Source organism: Eucalyptus grandis, chromosome 3 (genome assembly GCF_016545825.1).
Source record: "Eucalyptus grandis isolate ANBG69807.140 chromosome 3, ASM1654582v1, whole genome shotgun sequence".
Classification (NCBI taxonomy): Eukaryota; Viridiplantae; Streptophyta; class Magnoliopsida; order Myrtales; family Myrtaceae; genus Eucalyptus; species Eucalyptus grandis.
The window spans coordinates 9,422,238-9,436,793 of record NC_052614.1 but is presented as its reverse complement, the minus strand read 5'-3'; the positions used below and the strand labels follow the sequence as shown (position 1 = coordinate 9,436,793).

The following is a 14,556-nucleotide window of genomic DNA, read 5'->3' as shown; positions in this document are numbered from 1 at the left end:
TTGGATGATAGGGAAGAGAAGTCGGTATTCTATGTAGCTCTCGGCACCGAGGTGGCTCTCAGTCAAAGAGTCCATGCACGAGTTGGCGCGTGGGATTGAAAAGTCAAGTTTGCCCTACGAAGGGTGGTAGGCCGAAAGGCCGGCTGGGGTAGTATCCCTTCCAAGATCGAAAGCCGAGTGTTGGGTCAAGGATATGTATAATGTGATCCTTTATTTTCACACCCACATTTTCTTTTTAAAGTAGCGGTTATTTCACATGCAGTTTTTCCACACTTCACACATTTTTGTAACAACCATCTATTTGATAATTGTTTTAATGGGAGATGATATATAAAAGAAACAATCGTTCATTTTTTAAGAGTAATCACGGGGTCTAATGCAAACTCTCACTTTGCAATACCCCATCAGTATGTCAAGGGACTGGGTTAATAGAGTATGCCTGTAATTTCGTTGAATCTCTGTGAATTTCTAATAAACACAATACAAACAATGGCTGGAGGTCCTTTACCAAAAAAAAACAATGGCTGGAAGGTCTGTTTTACTTTGATGTTGTTTTTCCATAATTGATTGTTATGTCTAACATTTGGTATCAAAGTAATTTTAGTGCCTCTACCTTGTTTTTGTCAATTGTTGGTGTATTTTTTCAGGCCTTTTGAATATGAACAGTAATTCGGCCATATTGGGGTCAAGAGGAAAATCGTTGATTCCTGGCAAATTCTGGCCACCCACCGCTTCACTTCGGCCGGTGCAGTCGCACTGCCATGAGGAAGAGTAACCATGAGTTATTTCGGAATATCGGTATTTGTTGGAGGCTAATCAGGCAGCAAAAATTACGGTGGTTAAGGGTTTGCGTTAAGGGAATTTTGTTTGATTTGTGCCAATTTTTTGGCTGTTTTTGCCAAAACTTGGACCTATTTAGTCGTGCTAGCATGGTCTCCAAAATCCATTATTAATTTCGGTCTTAGATGAGCTGCTGGAGAAGAAATGGGCAGCGAAACCGTAGCGAAATCGTGCTAGCATGGTCTCCAAAACCCATTATTAATTTCCAAGGATTTTGTTTCTTTTCACAAGTTGCATCGCTTCGTCTTGTCCAAGTTGACTTTTTTTCCTTTCTAAGCCAACATTTCTGTTGTGAAAAAGTGAATGTGTACAGATGAACAGGTTTCATGGCAAGAGACTCCTCCGGCTCCACAAATTTCATGAAACAAGTATTTTATGAAGTTTTAATACTTATTACGAAAGTATAATTCAGTTCTAAAATTTTTCAAATAGTACAATCAAATCATAAAATTTGTCAAATTGATGCAATCGCGTTCTAGAACTTATCATCAAATCAAATCCTAAAACTTGATAATATTTTTCTATTTGACAAGTTGGATGGACTTAATTGAATGACTTAATTGCACAAAGTTGATAAATTTTAAAACTTGATTGCATTATTTGAAAATTTTAAGACTCGATTACACTTTAGTAACAACTTTTATAATTCCCGGTACACTTATCCCAATTTTCATAAGTGAATACAAGTCTCAACAGCAATCTCTTCATCCATGAAATGACATATGGTTTCATTCATAGGGCAATGGTCTCAATCTCCAAAATTCATCCAAGTAAATTAAGTTGTGATGCAAATGTAGGAATTTGGAATATAACACTCAATTAACCTCTTCAAAGTTCAAATGAATATGTAACACCTTAAATTGATATCATGAGGAAAATATATTTATAAGAATGTTGATTTAACATACAACAGGAAATACCATGGTACTCGAGAGATCATTGCCAACCCTATTGAAAATTGGAAAAAAAGTCATTAAAAAAACTCCCAAATTTTGCCCTGAATGACACATTTATCATAACTTTTTGTGACAAAAAATCTCAAAATTTTCCCACCGTGACACGTTTATCGGGAAAATTGTCCAAAATCTTAAACTTATCCAATTAAATCATAAACTTTTAACTTTGTTAATTCAGTCTCTAAACATTTTCACATCTTGCCAATTGAATTCATCCAACCAATTTTGGCGGGAAAATACCGACGTGCACGCCGGTGGTGCCACGTAGGACCGCCGACGCCGACGTGGATAATTTTTTAAAAATATTTTATTTTATTTTATATTTTTTCCCTTTTTTTTTTTTTTCTTATTTTATTTTATTTTTGGCTTTCTTCTTTGCCTTTTCGATGGCTGGCTGGCCATAGGGACAACCGCCACCGGCTACCATAATAGGCAAAGAAGAAAGCCAAAAAAAAAGAAATAAAAGAAAAAAAAAAGGAAAAATTCAAAAAATAAAAATTCAAAAAAATATTAAATGTTATTAAAAATTGTCAATGTCGGCACCAATGATCCTACATAGCACCGGCAGCCTCTACATTGGCATTTTCTGGCTAAAATTGGTCGGATAGACTCGATTGATAAGAAGTGAAAAATTTAGAACTGAATTGGCAAAGTTAAAAGATTTAAGATTGAATTAGCAAAAGTGTAATAGGTTTAAGACTTTTTAGATAATTTTCCCCACATTTATCTCAATTTTTTTTGTGACATCAAAAATTTAAAACTTTTACCCGTGTGACGCATTTACTCAAAAAAAAAAATTAGGACATTAAAAGCCTAAACTTTTTTTCTATGACACCAAATTTTTGGGATAATTATGTCACACAAATAAAAATTTGGGTTTTTTTTTTTTTTTTTGTGTCACCAAAAAAGCTTGGGGTTTTAGGTGTAACAAAAAACGTGTTTGGGGTTTAAATGTGTTGTATGGGTACAAATGTGGAATTTTTTATGTCAAAAAAAAAGTTTGGGGTAAATATGCCAAAGTGGACAAAATTTGGGGTTTTTATTGGCTTTTACCGTTAAAAATTTAAGCCATTAGATGAATATATTGTTCCATGTTTAAGCATTTAAAAAACTACATGCATTGAATGTACCATTAGGAAAAGAAAAGTATTGAAATTTCAATTGTGACTTTAGTTTTGAACTTTAATATCTCAAGTTCAAGATTAAGTTGATCCTTGAATTTTGTCTTTGGTGCATTGTTAATCAGGATGTATCAACTTTTCATTCTACATATTAATTGTGTGAAATTGTGAACTACAATATTCTTAACAGCCGATGATAATTAAGCAATGAATGCACTTAAGAAGTTTTATATACACGATCCCACAAATGTCTATCATTTCATCATGTAGTTGTAAATGACTTCACATCCAATACTCAAGTTATCATAAAAGGCCGATCAGGCAAATGATGAACCCTTACTAATGAGAACCTTTAGTATGCAAAAGCAAGCACCATTTACTTGGGCCTTATCGTTCCTAATCGGCCCGTCATTTGTTAAGCCCAAATCACAAGCCCGTTTCGTGATTCCTGGTGCATTGTCCCATAGCAACTTCTTCACTACAAAGGTCAAAATTGGTCTTCCACTATCCTCCCTCTCCCTTTCTCTGTCCATAGCAAAATGAACACCACCCTTGGTGCGAAATGAGCACCACCGATGGTGATGACGGCGGTGACGGTGGCGATGGTGGTGGCGGTGGCGGTGGTTGTGAAAGGCAACTTAGGCGGCTTAAGTAGAGGATGAGGAAGCCACAAGGCTGTCCACACTTTATCTTTAAAATGAAATTGGTAATTAAATAGATAGATGGTAAAGCGAATTTGAAAAGGAATCTTGATAGAAAATTCCTCCTTGGAGTACGAAACTCTATGCGATAGCCTCTAGCGATTATCATCTCAATATGCAATAGGCATTCTATATTCCAGATTAAATATTAGAAAGAACATGTATAACCTAATAAAAAGAAGAAATAAAGATATGTAAACAAGAATATGTTTTGATAATATCCACATTACTTTATAAATATGTTCAGAGTAATAATTTATAGGCAAAAAATGTTATTATATAGTCGTTATAAAATAATGAAGAATTTATGAAGAAATAAATGAGAAACGTTGTACAACCATTAAATTGCTGCTATATATGAATGGCAGACGAAACCGTGACGAAAATTGATGACAGTAGAAAAATGGTTACAATAATTATGGCTTTTAATAATTTAAAATTATTGAAGTATCCTATGGGGGCCATTGAGAAGGGATGATTGGGTGGGTCACGACGGACGCAGAGGGAAAGGCGTCGAGGGCGGACGCATCCGCGTTGAATTTATGAGAAAATATTGGCTCTGTCGAATGTGCCAACACAATAAATAAGATGAGCCATAAGGATGGGACACGTGTCACAAGCGGGTCCAAATTTCACACTCTTTCTTCTCTTTCCTCTGCACGCTCAGTTGTTCGGCAATTCCAGCGGTGTCATTTGGCAACGGCGGACGATGGGTTTCGATGCAACTGCAGCAACTAAGGCGCGCGTGACAAAATTTCTATTTCTCGATTTCTCTTTCTCTGTTCCCAAAACAGGTTTGGACAGAAACCGTTTAGTATACATTTGATTTCTCATTTAACAGATTTCTATTCCAAATAGAGAAATTGAAGAAATCGAAAGCTAAAATTTTTAACTTTTCAGTTTCTGAAATAGAAATCAAGCTAAAATCAAACCATATAAAAGAGCATTGCGCTTTCTTGCTAACTTAATTCACTCATAACCACAACTTCACAAATTATTGCTAATTTTCTTATTCTTATTTTGCTCGTGTTTTTTTTTTTCATTTTTTTTTATAACTTCCTCTTTAGGATGAAAGACAATCGAATGGGTCCCTAACTTTCAAAAAACGACCAAAGTTCTTAAATGCTTACTTAAAAACAATGTGGCTATTTCCTCCTAGAAATGGTGCACGCATGGCCATTGAAGAAAAAAAAAGTTTTTACGTAATAGATGAAGAAAAAAACGTGCCTAGAAATTTAACCTTGTTTCTTTACGGATTCAAAATTCTTGCAAAATCAAAATAATTAGATTGTTACACAATCTTGAATTTTAATTCGAAGACAAGAGATTAAAGAGAATCTCTCTCTTTGTTATGCAAGGGCCATTAAAGGTTCATTGAGCAAAAATAAAGAAATTAGGGATGAGCAACTGGATTGATTCAATTTGAGAATCAAAATAAACCGACCTTCCCCCATTAGTTCGACCATAAACATTACTTCAAGGTAGAATTCTCATATATTCCTTTACACCATCAATTTTATTTTGTTGATAATCTTGTATAATACTAGTGTTTGATAAAATGACAGGGCTATATAGGCGCCATTGATGGCATCCATATTTATGCTTCCGCAATACTTGTCTGAACCTGCGCAAGATAAACTTGCAAACGATACATTAACCGATGAGAAAAACCAAATAAATACGCTTAGGAAAACCATTGCCAATAAAATGACAAGGGATAATAATATACCGGAAATTCCATGAAATTGTATTTTCAACTTTTATAATGTATTAGTATTATTTTGACTATTATTTTGTATTTGAGGATTTCCTATGTTGTTTTAGTATTATTTCGACTATTATTTTGTATTAGAGGATTTTCTATGTTGATATCTAATCAATTTCTATTAATAGAAATAGAAATTTTATTCTGTTATCAAACGTTTACATTTTTCGAAATAAAAATTTTGAATCGTTATCAAACGGGTTTCTTTCTTCGAAACTTGTTCGGGAATAGAAATTGAAAAACTAATTTACGGCGAAATCGATTGTTTCGAAATTTTGTCGTAACCTGGCCCAGAGTTCGGAAGATGGCGGCGGGCTAGCACCAGGGCGTGCGACAACTGCAGGTCCACCGCGCCATAGTGTTCTATAAGGCCTATGTGGCTTTCCTCTGCCGGCCCTACAACACCAGCGTCCATGGCGCCAACAAGCTTGCCTCCCGCCACAAGCGCGCGTGGATGTGCGAGGCATGCAAGTGCACGCTGGTAGCCTTCGCGTGCAGGGTTGACGCCGCCGCCCTGTGCGCTGCGTGCAACGTGGACGTGCACTTGCCAACCCCCTCGCCGGCCGCCGCGTGTGGGTCCCTTTAAAGCCCTTCTTCCATGCGGCCGCTGGGCCCGTTGCGACGAGCTCCGTCCCTGACTTCCTCAACGACGAGTGCTGCGGCCCCACGAAGACCGCGAAAGGGGTCGAAGGGGAAGCCGAAGATGTGTGCTGGAATGAAGAGAGAGAGAAGAAACAGTCTGAAATTTGGGCCAGTTGGACACGTGTCATACCCTTATGGCCCTTCCTATTGAATTTTCTTTTTTTGGTAAAGAACTGAATTGAATTTGCACGTTAGAAGCAACCAATATTTTCTCAGAATTTATGAAAGCTACTGTAGTGGTACACCGTCGGTGGCATGCATCATGCATTGGGGCCAAACATTGGAACATACGATCCTCTGTAAATCATGCCCACATAAGTAGGGGGTGTAAACGGTTCGGTTCGGTTTTGAAAACCGAACCGAACCGAACCGTTAGAAAATTTCCGAACCGAACCGAATAAGTCCGAACCGAATTCGGTTCGGTTTTCAAATTTTGGGTTTCGGTTTTTTTTTTTTTTTTTTTTTTTTTTTTCGGGATGGCTTACCTTCTGTATAAGCTCTTTGAAGCATTAATTGACGTTCTCTCTAGTTTTTGCGCTATATTCAAGAAACGAACATCTATGTCTTCTCTTCGAAGAGAAGTCAAGCAAGAAGAAACCCTTTTTAAATTCACAAGTTTGAAAAGTTGTCTAAAGTCATCAGAAAATTAGATTAAGAAAAGCCATGAGAATATATAAAAACAAAATTTAAATTCTAGAGCTTGCTCTCCTACTGTTGTTATCTTGAAACAAAGCATGAAATATGCATTACCCAGTTCATGTTTACCCCAAGTCTTATGTAATGATGGTTAACTATTATAAGAATCGTGGGAATTCTCTACTAATGACGCAATAACAAATCGTTTGCAATAACTTGTATAGTCAAGTATGAATAAACAAACAAGCAAACAAACAAAAAATAACAACAACAACTAAGCTTTATCCCACTAAGCGAGGTCAACCATATAAATAAATAAACCATGGAAGAACCATATGCACAAACATGTTTCCAGCTTAACCTTCAGGCAATTCATACCTGCCCCTACAGAGCTAATGAGTATCTTCTCAAGCAAACCAGATTCACAACTCAGAGCGTCAAGCCAATACAAAAATTTCATCACTATGGTTCCACCTAGCTAAAAAATAGCATACCTCCCAGTAATTTTGAAGGGGCCCAATTTTGCTAAAGCTCGCTCCACTTCTTCACTAACCTGGTCAATATTTCAGAAAGTTAGTTCTTAAGCTACGTTAAAAACTTCAAACATAGCAAATTCCTTTATGACCAATTCTGAGGAACATTATATCGTTATGCAGGCAAAATCATGATCCATTCCCTCAGTTCCAAATTAAAAGTGTAAACTAAACTATCATAGTCACTACATGATATTTGGCAAAATCAAAGATGATATTGCTAATGCATAGTCACCCTAAACGCAAACATACTACACTATACATGAGATTTTCACTTCTCAAGGCTCTCAAGCCAATTTAAGGAGACAGTGATACATATAGAATCAGAATATCATTCACTCCCACAAATCATGATAACCATTGTTCTCTAGTTTCTTCATCAATCAATTTTACTACTCTTCCATTAACCAAGAGAAAAGAACATGGAAACACAATAAATGAATAGCATGCGGCTGCCAAATTTATCTTACGACACGCCGAAGTATGGGCTCCAATGATGAGCAAAGTTTCTGCAAACTATCCACCTTGAGAGCTTCAATGACACTGCATCAATATAAAGGAACATTAATATATTTATAAACCTCAAAGGAGCAACCATTTTTACATAAGATGCATAATTATAGATAAATTCCCTCTGAAGAAGGCAAGGACACATAACAGAGATAGATCCAGGGCCCAAAACTTTTAGCTGCATTAGATGCTATCTATGGAAGATGGTAGAATTCAAGTTCGTATAGAAAAGAAATAGGAAACAGACGAAAAGAGTCAAGAATCTACAATGAGAAGTTGGAACCCTTTTCCAATTGTCGAACTTGATACTTTTGTGAAAAAGAATAATTGTTTAAGCCAAACACAGATAAAGAGACAAAGGAAAAAGAAAAACAGATGAAAAGAATCAGGAATCCACACAAAAAAAGTCAGGACACCCTTTTCAGAAAGGCAAACATAACTATATTAGGAATAGAGAGATAATTTAAGCCAAACACGGCAAAAAAGAGGAGGTCAAATTAAGAATCTGTAACCCAAAGCCAGAACACTAACACCATACAAAATAGCAAGAATCTGCGTTACTTTGCACCTTCTAAACATGAAATCAACCTTGAAGTCAACCACTGCAAGCATTTGATCACTTTGAAACTTGGTGCAATATTTATGTTGGATCTATTAGTAGTCTGTGTTACATAACACCGACAATGCAAAAGGGTTCTTCAGCAAAAATCATTAATTATCCGGTAAACCACACGCAATATACAATTAGCAGCCCTGCAACTTCCCAGTCCGAGTCTCGCTCCATTTACATGTTGCGCAATACGATAACATCCAATTAACCTCAACTGTTTGAAGACAAACCTGAAAGCGAGCGATGGGATTAGCGGCAATGGTGGTGTAGGCGCTGCCCAGTGCCCATGTGAGGAGGGGCATTGACGTAGTAGAGCGGCGTCGTGAGGACAAAAAGGGTCAGTCTCGCGCCGTTGCTCGACCCAGCACAGCACACAGCTCCACGAGTCGCCGGCGCGCCGCTGCCGACGAAGAAGGAGAAGAAGAAGAGAAAAGGGCGTGGCGGAACAACCGGTCCCTCAATCGGTCGCCGTCCCTGCCGCCGTCGCAGTCCTTGTCGCCGTCGCCGTCACAGTCACAGTCGCCGTCGCCGTCGCCGTCGCCGTCGCACCTTCAAGATGAGAGGAGATGGGAGAGAATAAGAAATAGGGTTGGCCCTTTTGCCGGTTTGGTTAATGCTTAGTGGTTATTGGTTCTATTTTTCGGTTTCTCGGTTCGGTTCAATTCGGTTAACCGATAAAAACCGAACCGAACTGAAAAATTTCGGTTTTTAATGAAAACTGAACCGAAAAAACCGAATTTTTTGGTTCGGTTCGGTTCGATTTTCGGTTCGGTTCGGTTTCCGGTTTGGTTACTGACACCCCTACACATAAGTACTCGGCTCCATCGAAACAGGTCCGGATCATTTAAGGTGTAGAGCGACTTTATTAGATCAAGTAAATTAATTTTTCCAAAGTTCATAAGATTCACCTCAAGTTCCAACTAAAGACCTATTTAGTAATCATTCTGTTTATGAAAATAATTTCTACTCAAAAATATATATATATATTTTTTATTTTGTTTCTAGGATAAGTTTTGAGTATTTGAAAGTCTTTAGTAACTATATGAAATTTTTTTTTCCGGAATAAAAATGTATTTGGTACAATCTTCAAATTTTTTGCAACCTATAATTTTTTAATTTTTTAATAATTTTATTATATTTTCTCCTCTTTTTTCTTTTCTTTTTTTCCTCCTTCTCCTCTTCTTCTTCCTCTAGCTGATTTTCGACCAAACGAGAATCGATTACCTCGCTAGCCTCAAGGAAGCCCAGCCACCACATTGCAGAGGGGGAATAAGAAAAAGAAAAGAATAAAAGAAACGGAAGAAAAGAAAGAAAATTACTTGATTCTTGAATTGTTTCTAAGAATAAAGAAGCATTTTTTTTAATTTCTTAATTCGATTCCAAATTTATTTCAAATGACAAAAAAATTAGTTGACATTAACAAATAGATTTATGTTTCTTTTTTGTTCAGAATAACAAAAGAATAGAAATAGTCACTTCTTGACCGATTATTAAACAGGGCCTAAAAAATTTTTAAAAAAAATTATACAAATTTACGCACTATATAATATTAGTTCTATCCACCATTCATTCGTAAAATCCAATTACTTAGGAATGACAAACTCTAAATTCACTCTACTTGACTTAGATAGTTTATCTCAATAGAAATATAACACTCAATTTATACTAATGACATTTCCTCCTCAATTGGAAAGTAAAGTACCTAAATCTTTTCAGCTGGTCATAATTTGTTTCTCGATAGTTTATCTCGTGTGATATTTGTTTTGGTACATCAAAAACTTTAACAGAATAAGAAGTAACATCTCTCCCGTGAATCATATAAGTCAATGCACATGAAGAGAAGATACGAAGTCCCAAAGATAATAATTAGCTAACTTGGCTGCAGCCACCTCTACTTTTGACTTTACTAATATTGCATAACTCACATATCGTTTTTAACTCAACTCATTTCTTGCCTTAAAAAAAAAAATCAGATATTGACATGTAGGATTATGTATATAGTTTTTTTTCCCATGAAACAAACATCGAAAAATCCGGAAATTTTTTTTCTTGAAAAACCTTTTCCACAAAACGAATGGAGTCTTTAGTCTCGTGTAATAAGTTATAGACATCTAAATGCAAGTTAATTTATGCTGATATTAATTAGAATTTTAAAGCACCATACGTAGTTCCTGTATATATATGAAGAGAAAGCTCATTCTCCATTGCATTGGAGTTCACTCGCTAGTCACATTACCACCACACCCGTCAAATGAAATAGTGTTCATAGCCACTGCCATGGAAAACGAAGAGAAGAAGCTTCACATAGCGATGTTCCCATGGCTTGCTTACGGCCACCTCATGCCATTCCTCGATGTCGCCACCTTCTTAGCTCAAAAGGGTCATCGCGTCTCCTTCATCTCCACCCCAAAAACCTCCAAAAGCTCCCCACAGACCTCCCTCCCTCAATAACCCTCGTTGAGCTTCCCTTGCCTCGTGTCCATGGCCTCCCGGACTCGGCTGAGTCGACGGCCGAGCTGCCGAACAACAAGGTCCCGTACCTCAAAAAGGCCTACGATATGCTCGAGCCAGCTGTTGACGAGTTTCTTCAACGCTCTGGCGTGGACTGGATAATCCACGACTTTGCGTCGCACTGGTTGCCCCAAGTTGCGAGCCGACTGGGTGTGAACTCGGCATTCTTTGGTGTATTCAGTGCTACTTCTCTCGCTTTCCTCGGACCACCTTCCGTCTTGATCGATGGCCCGAGCAGAAGGCCGGAGGACTTTACCGTCGTTCCCAAGTGGATAGATTACCCGTCCAAGGTCAGGTTCAGGCTCCACGAGATAGTCACTCACCAGGATTGCATGGACACCGGAGCTTCAGATTTTCAGAGGTTTGGCGAGTCGATTCGGGGTTCCAAGTCCGTGGCCGTGAGGAGCTGTAGCGAGTTCGAGGCCGATCCGCTGAGGCTACTCCAGAAGCTTTACGGAAAACCTGTGGTCCCTGTGGGCTTATTACGCCCCGCCACAAATGCGGCAGGGGAGACGAGAGATGGGTCGAGCTGAAAAGATGGCTTGACGATAAGAAAGAGAAGTCAGTCTTCTATGTCGGGCTTGGCACCGAGGTTAACATCAGCCGGGAGATGATGCCGGAGCTTGCGGCAGGGATCGAGAAGTCGGGTTTGCCGTTCGTTTGGGTGGTGGGTCAGAGGCCCGGCCCGGAGATTATACCTCCCGGCTTCGAAAGTCGGGTCTCGGGCCGAGGTTATTTGTGGATGGGTTGGGCACCTCAGGCCGAAATTCTCGCTCACGCAGCAGTTGGAGGGTTCGTGACCCACTGCGGTTGGAGCTCCGCCATCGAGGCGCTCAGGGCGAGGCCGGCCGCTGATTCTGTTTTCTGGGGCGAATTCCGACCAAGGGTTGATGGCGAGGCTGCTCGAAGAGAGAGGGGTCGGGTTTGAGCTGCTGAGGGACGAGCTCAACGGGTCGTTCTCGAGCGACTCGGTGGCTGAGACGATCAGGCGGGTCATGGTCGAGCCGGAGGGAGAGGAGGTGAGGGCAAAGGCATGGACCATGAGGGACATAGGGTGCGTTTGGAAGATTTTGGGAAAAGTCTCGAGAAAAGTAAAGGCGCTTTGAGTTAAGGGTGTTTTTCAAAACGCAAAGCGTGTTTGGTAAATTTATTTGTGAAAGTCCATTTGTGAAATATCTTTGTGCAAAATAATGTTTTGGTAAATTAAATTTGTAAAATACTTTTATTATTAAAAAAAAAAAAAAAAAAAGCGTTGGCGGCCAAGGCTTCGCCAGCTAAGGGCTTCACCTGGTCACCGCCCGCCAAGGATAGGAAATTCAGCGAGGGTCGCGGCGACCGCCACGCCGTCGTGCGACCCACCGCGCCGCTTGGTCGCCAGACGACCCATCTCGGTCGTGAAGGTTGCGGCGGCGTGGTCGCAACCAAATCCGCGACCGGATGCATCGCGTGAAGGTCGCGACCTCCGCGAAGGTCGTGGTCGGCGACCCATCCGGTCGCGGCGCAAAGGTCGCGACCGGATGGGTGTTGCAAGGTCGCGACCTCCGCGGAGGTCGCCCGAAGCACGGCCGCCGACGCAGATTTGCGTTGCGACCTCCGCGAAGGTCGCTTGAAGGTCGCAACCGCGACCCATCCGGTCACGGCGCGAGGTCGCTGCCGGCGACCAGATCTGCGACAAATGGGTCGCGGTCGCGACCTTCGCGCGACCTCTCGAGCGGGTCACGCTACCCTCGCCGGGAAGGGTCGCGCGCCACGGCGGAGGTCGTGGTGTGGCGAGCACGACGGTCGGCGGCGATTGCGTGCCCTTCGTCGGCAACCGCTCACGAAGAAGAAAGAAGAAGAAGATAAACAAGGTAAAAAGGGAAAAACGAAAATCAACGGGAACAATTTGGGAAGGAAATTTTTTTATTTAAGCTCGCCAAGATGCCGAGAAGGTTGCCCCAAGGCAGCCCCCACCTGCCTTGGGCTTTCAGCCTTGGGAATGCTTGGCATTCCCAAATGGGGTTTGGAAATTTTTACCAAACACCCACAAATTAGCCCAAAGAGCTTTGGGGATTTAAAGTGGCTTGCAAATGCCACTCCCAAACGCAGCCATATTTGGCAATTTCGAGCTGCAAAACGAGTATCTCGAGAAGCTCCCTCCTCAGATCATGTTAGCTTAGTTGGTAGCACATGGGATGGGGCCATGTTCGTTCCCCGCGTATGGAAAAGACAAGAAAATCGTGTGGTTTGAAATTAAATAAACGACTTCGTACAATAAGCAGATATTTCACTATGGTTATCCGTTTGTACATACATCCTATAAAGTTTTATGTATTTCCCTCCAGTTGGTTAGCGCTAAAAAAATTATAAGATAAATAGTGGAATAGCCCCTCACACAGGCCAAAATACTAGTTTTTAGTAAAAACTAAGGAATTGATTGAGTAACAATTTTTTTTTTTTTTTTTATGACCGGGAATTGGCCGTAGTATGGCCAGGGAATGGCGACGTAAACCTGGGCAACCCGCGAGACCCACCTCCCACGAACTGTAGTTTAGTCGCACAAACAAATGCAGAAATTTGAACTCGCTCCCTTCCAGTAGAGAGATTGAGCACAAACCACGTAACCACCAATGAGGTGGGTAACAATTTTTAACTTACTTTGAGAATAATAATCTATTTTAGATCACAAAAAAATCAAATAACAAATAATTACAAATTAATATGGAGCACACTCATTTAAAAATTTGTGGCTCATAACTAATTGTTTTTCTCTTATATTAGCAAAGCTCTAGAAACTAAAATACAAAAAGCAAGAAATTACTTCTGCCATGAAAAGTAATATAACTTGCTATCAAGAAAATAGCAAAAACCTAAAAGCAAGAAATTCAATTTTAGTGTTACCAACTCCCTCGCACTCTTAGCATATTATGGATCAATCGCTATGTATAAACTTGGGGATGAGTAAAGCTAAAAGGGATTGGCTAGCTTAATTTGTGCTACCATAAGAATAAAATTATTTGTTATTTGATTTTTTGTGATGCAAAACAGATTATTATTTTCATAATAGATAAAAAAATTGTTACCCAATCACTTTTTAAGCTAAAACTTGATCATTCTTTCTTGCCAAGATGATAAGGGATCGATTATGCCCTGATTTTAATGAAAATCAAATGCGCGGTTTCCTCAAACTTGGCCAGGCAGTGAAATGGGGCAGTTAAGTTTGCTCTCTGTTCAGGTGGGTAGGGCAGAAAGCTTGCTCCGGTATAATCTCTTTGGGTCCAGAAGTCTGGGTGTCGATCAGCGGGTTCTTGGCGCGTCGTCGCGTTGGAGGTTGGTTGTAGAGGCACTCAGGGAGGGCCAGGCGCCGATCTTGTTTACTATGGGAGCTTAGACCAACGGCTGATGGTGAGACTGATGGATGAGATGCGGGTCAAATAAGAGGTGCTAACGGATGAATGAGAGGGGCCACTCACTAGTGACTCGGTAGCCGGGACGATTAGGGGGGGTCAGTGGAGCCAGAGGGAGAGGAGCCGAAGACGAGTGCATGGGCCGTGAGGGAGATACTTGGCAACATGAAGTTGCAATTCGAGTATGTGGATGAGCACACTCGGGCACTTGAAAGGGGCAGAGCCTTGAGTCATTGAACTCGTGGTCCTAGAATGGGGCCAAACTCATTTGAGACGCCATCTTCAATTATTATTGCCATTAAGGGCAACACCGGTCCATTAATTAGATATGGGCCATGTATGACA

The 14,556-nt window shown here is 40.1% G+C and overlaps 1 protein-coding gene and 1 long non-coding RNA gene across 2 annotated transcripts; one reads left to right on the top strand and one right to left on the bottom strand.

Moving 5' to 3' along the window:
- Window positions 1-6,906: 6,906 nt before the first annotated feature.
- LOC108958044 lies at window positions 6,907-8,639 on the bottom strand. The gene is made up of 3 exons (XR_001985333.2): window positions 8,545-8,639; window positions 7,665-7,737; window positions 6,907-7,214 (listed from the first exon to the last, which is right to left on the bottom strand). It is a non-coding gene; the product is annotated as an uncharacterized LOC108958044 (long non-coding RNA).
- Window positions 8,640-10,632: 1,993 nt separating this feature from the next.
- Window positions 10,633-11,358, top strand: LOC120291624 (UDP-glycosyltransferase 91C1-like). The gene has a single exon (XM_039309285.1). It carries the CDS (start codon window positions 10,633-10,635, stop codon window positions 11,356-11,358), a length of 726 nt encoding a protein of 241 aa, XP_039165219.1.
- The last annotated feature ends 3,198 nt before the right edge of the window (window positions 11,359-14,556 follow it).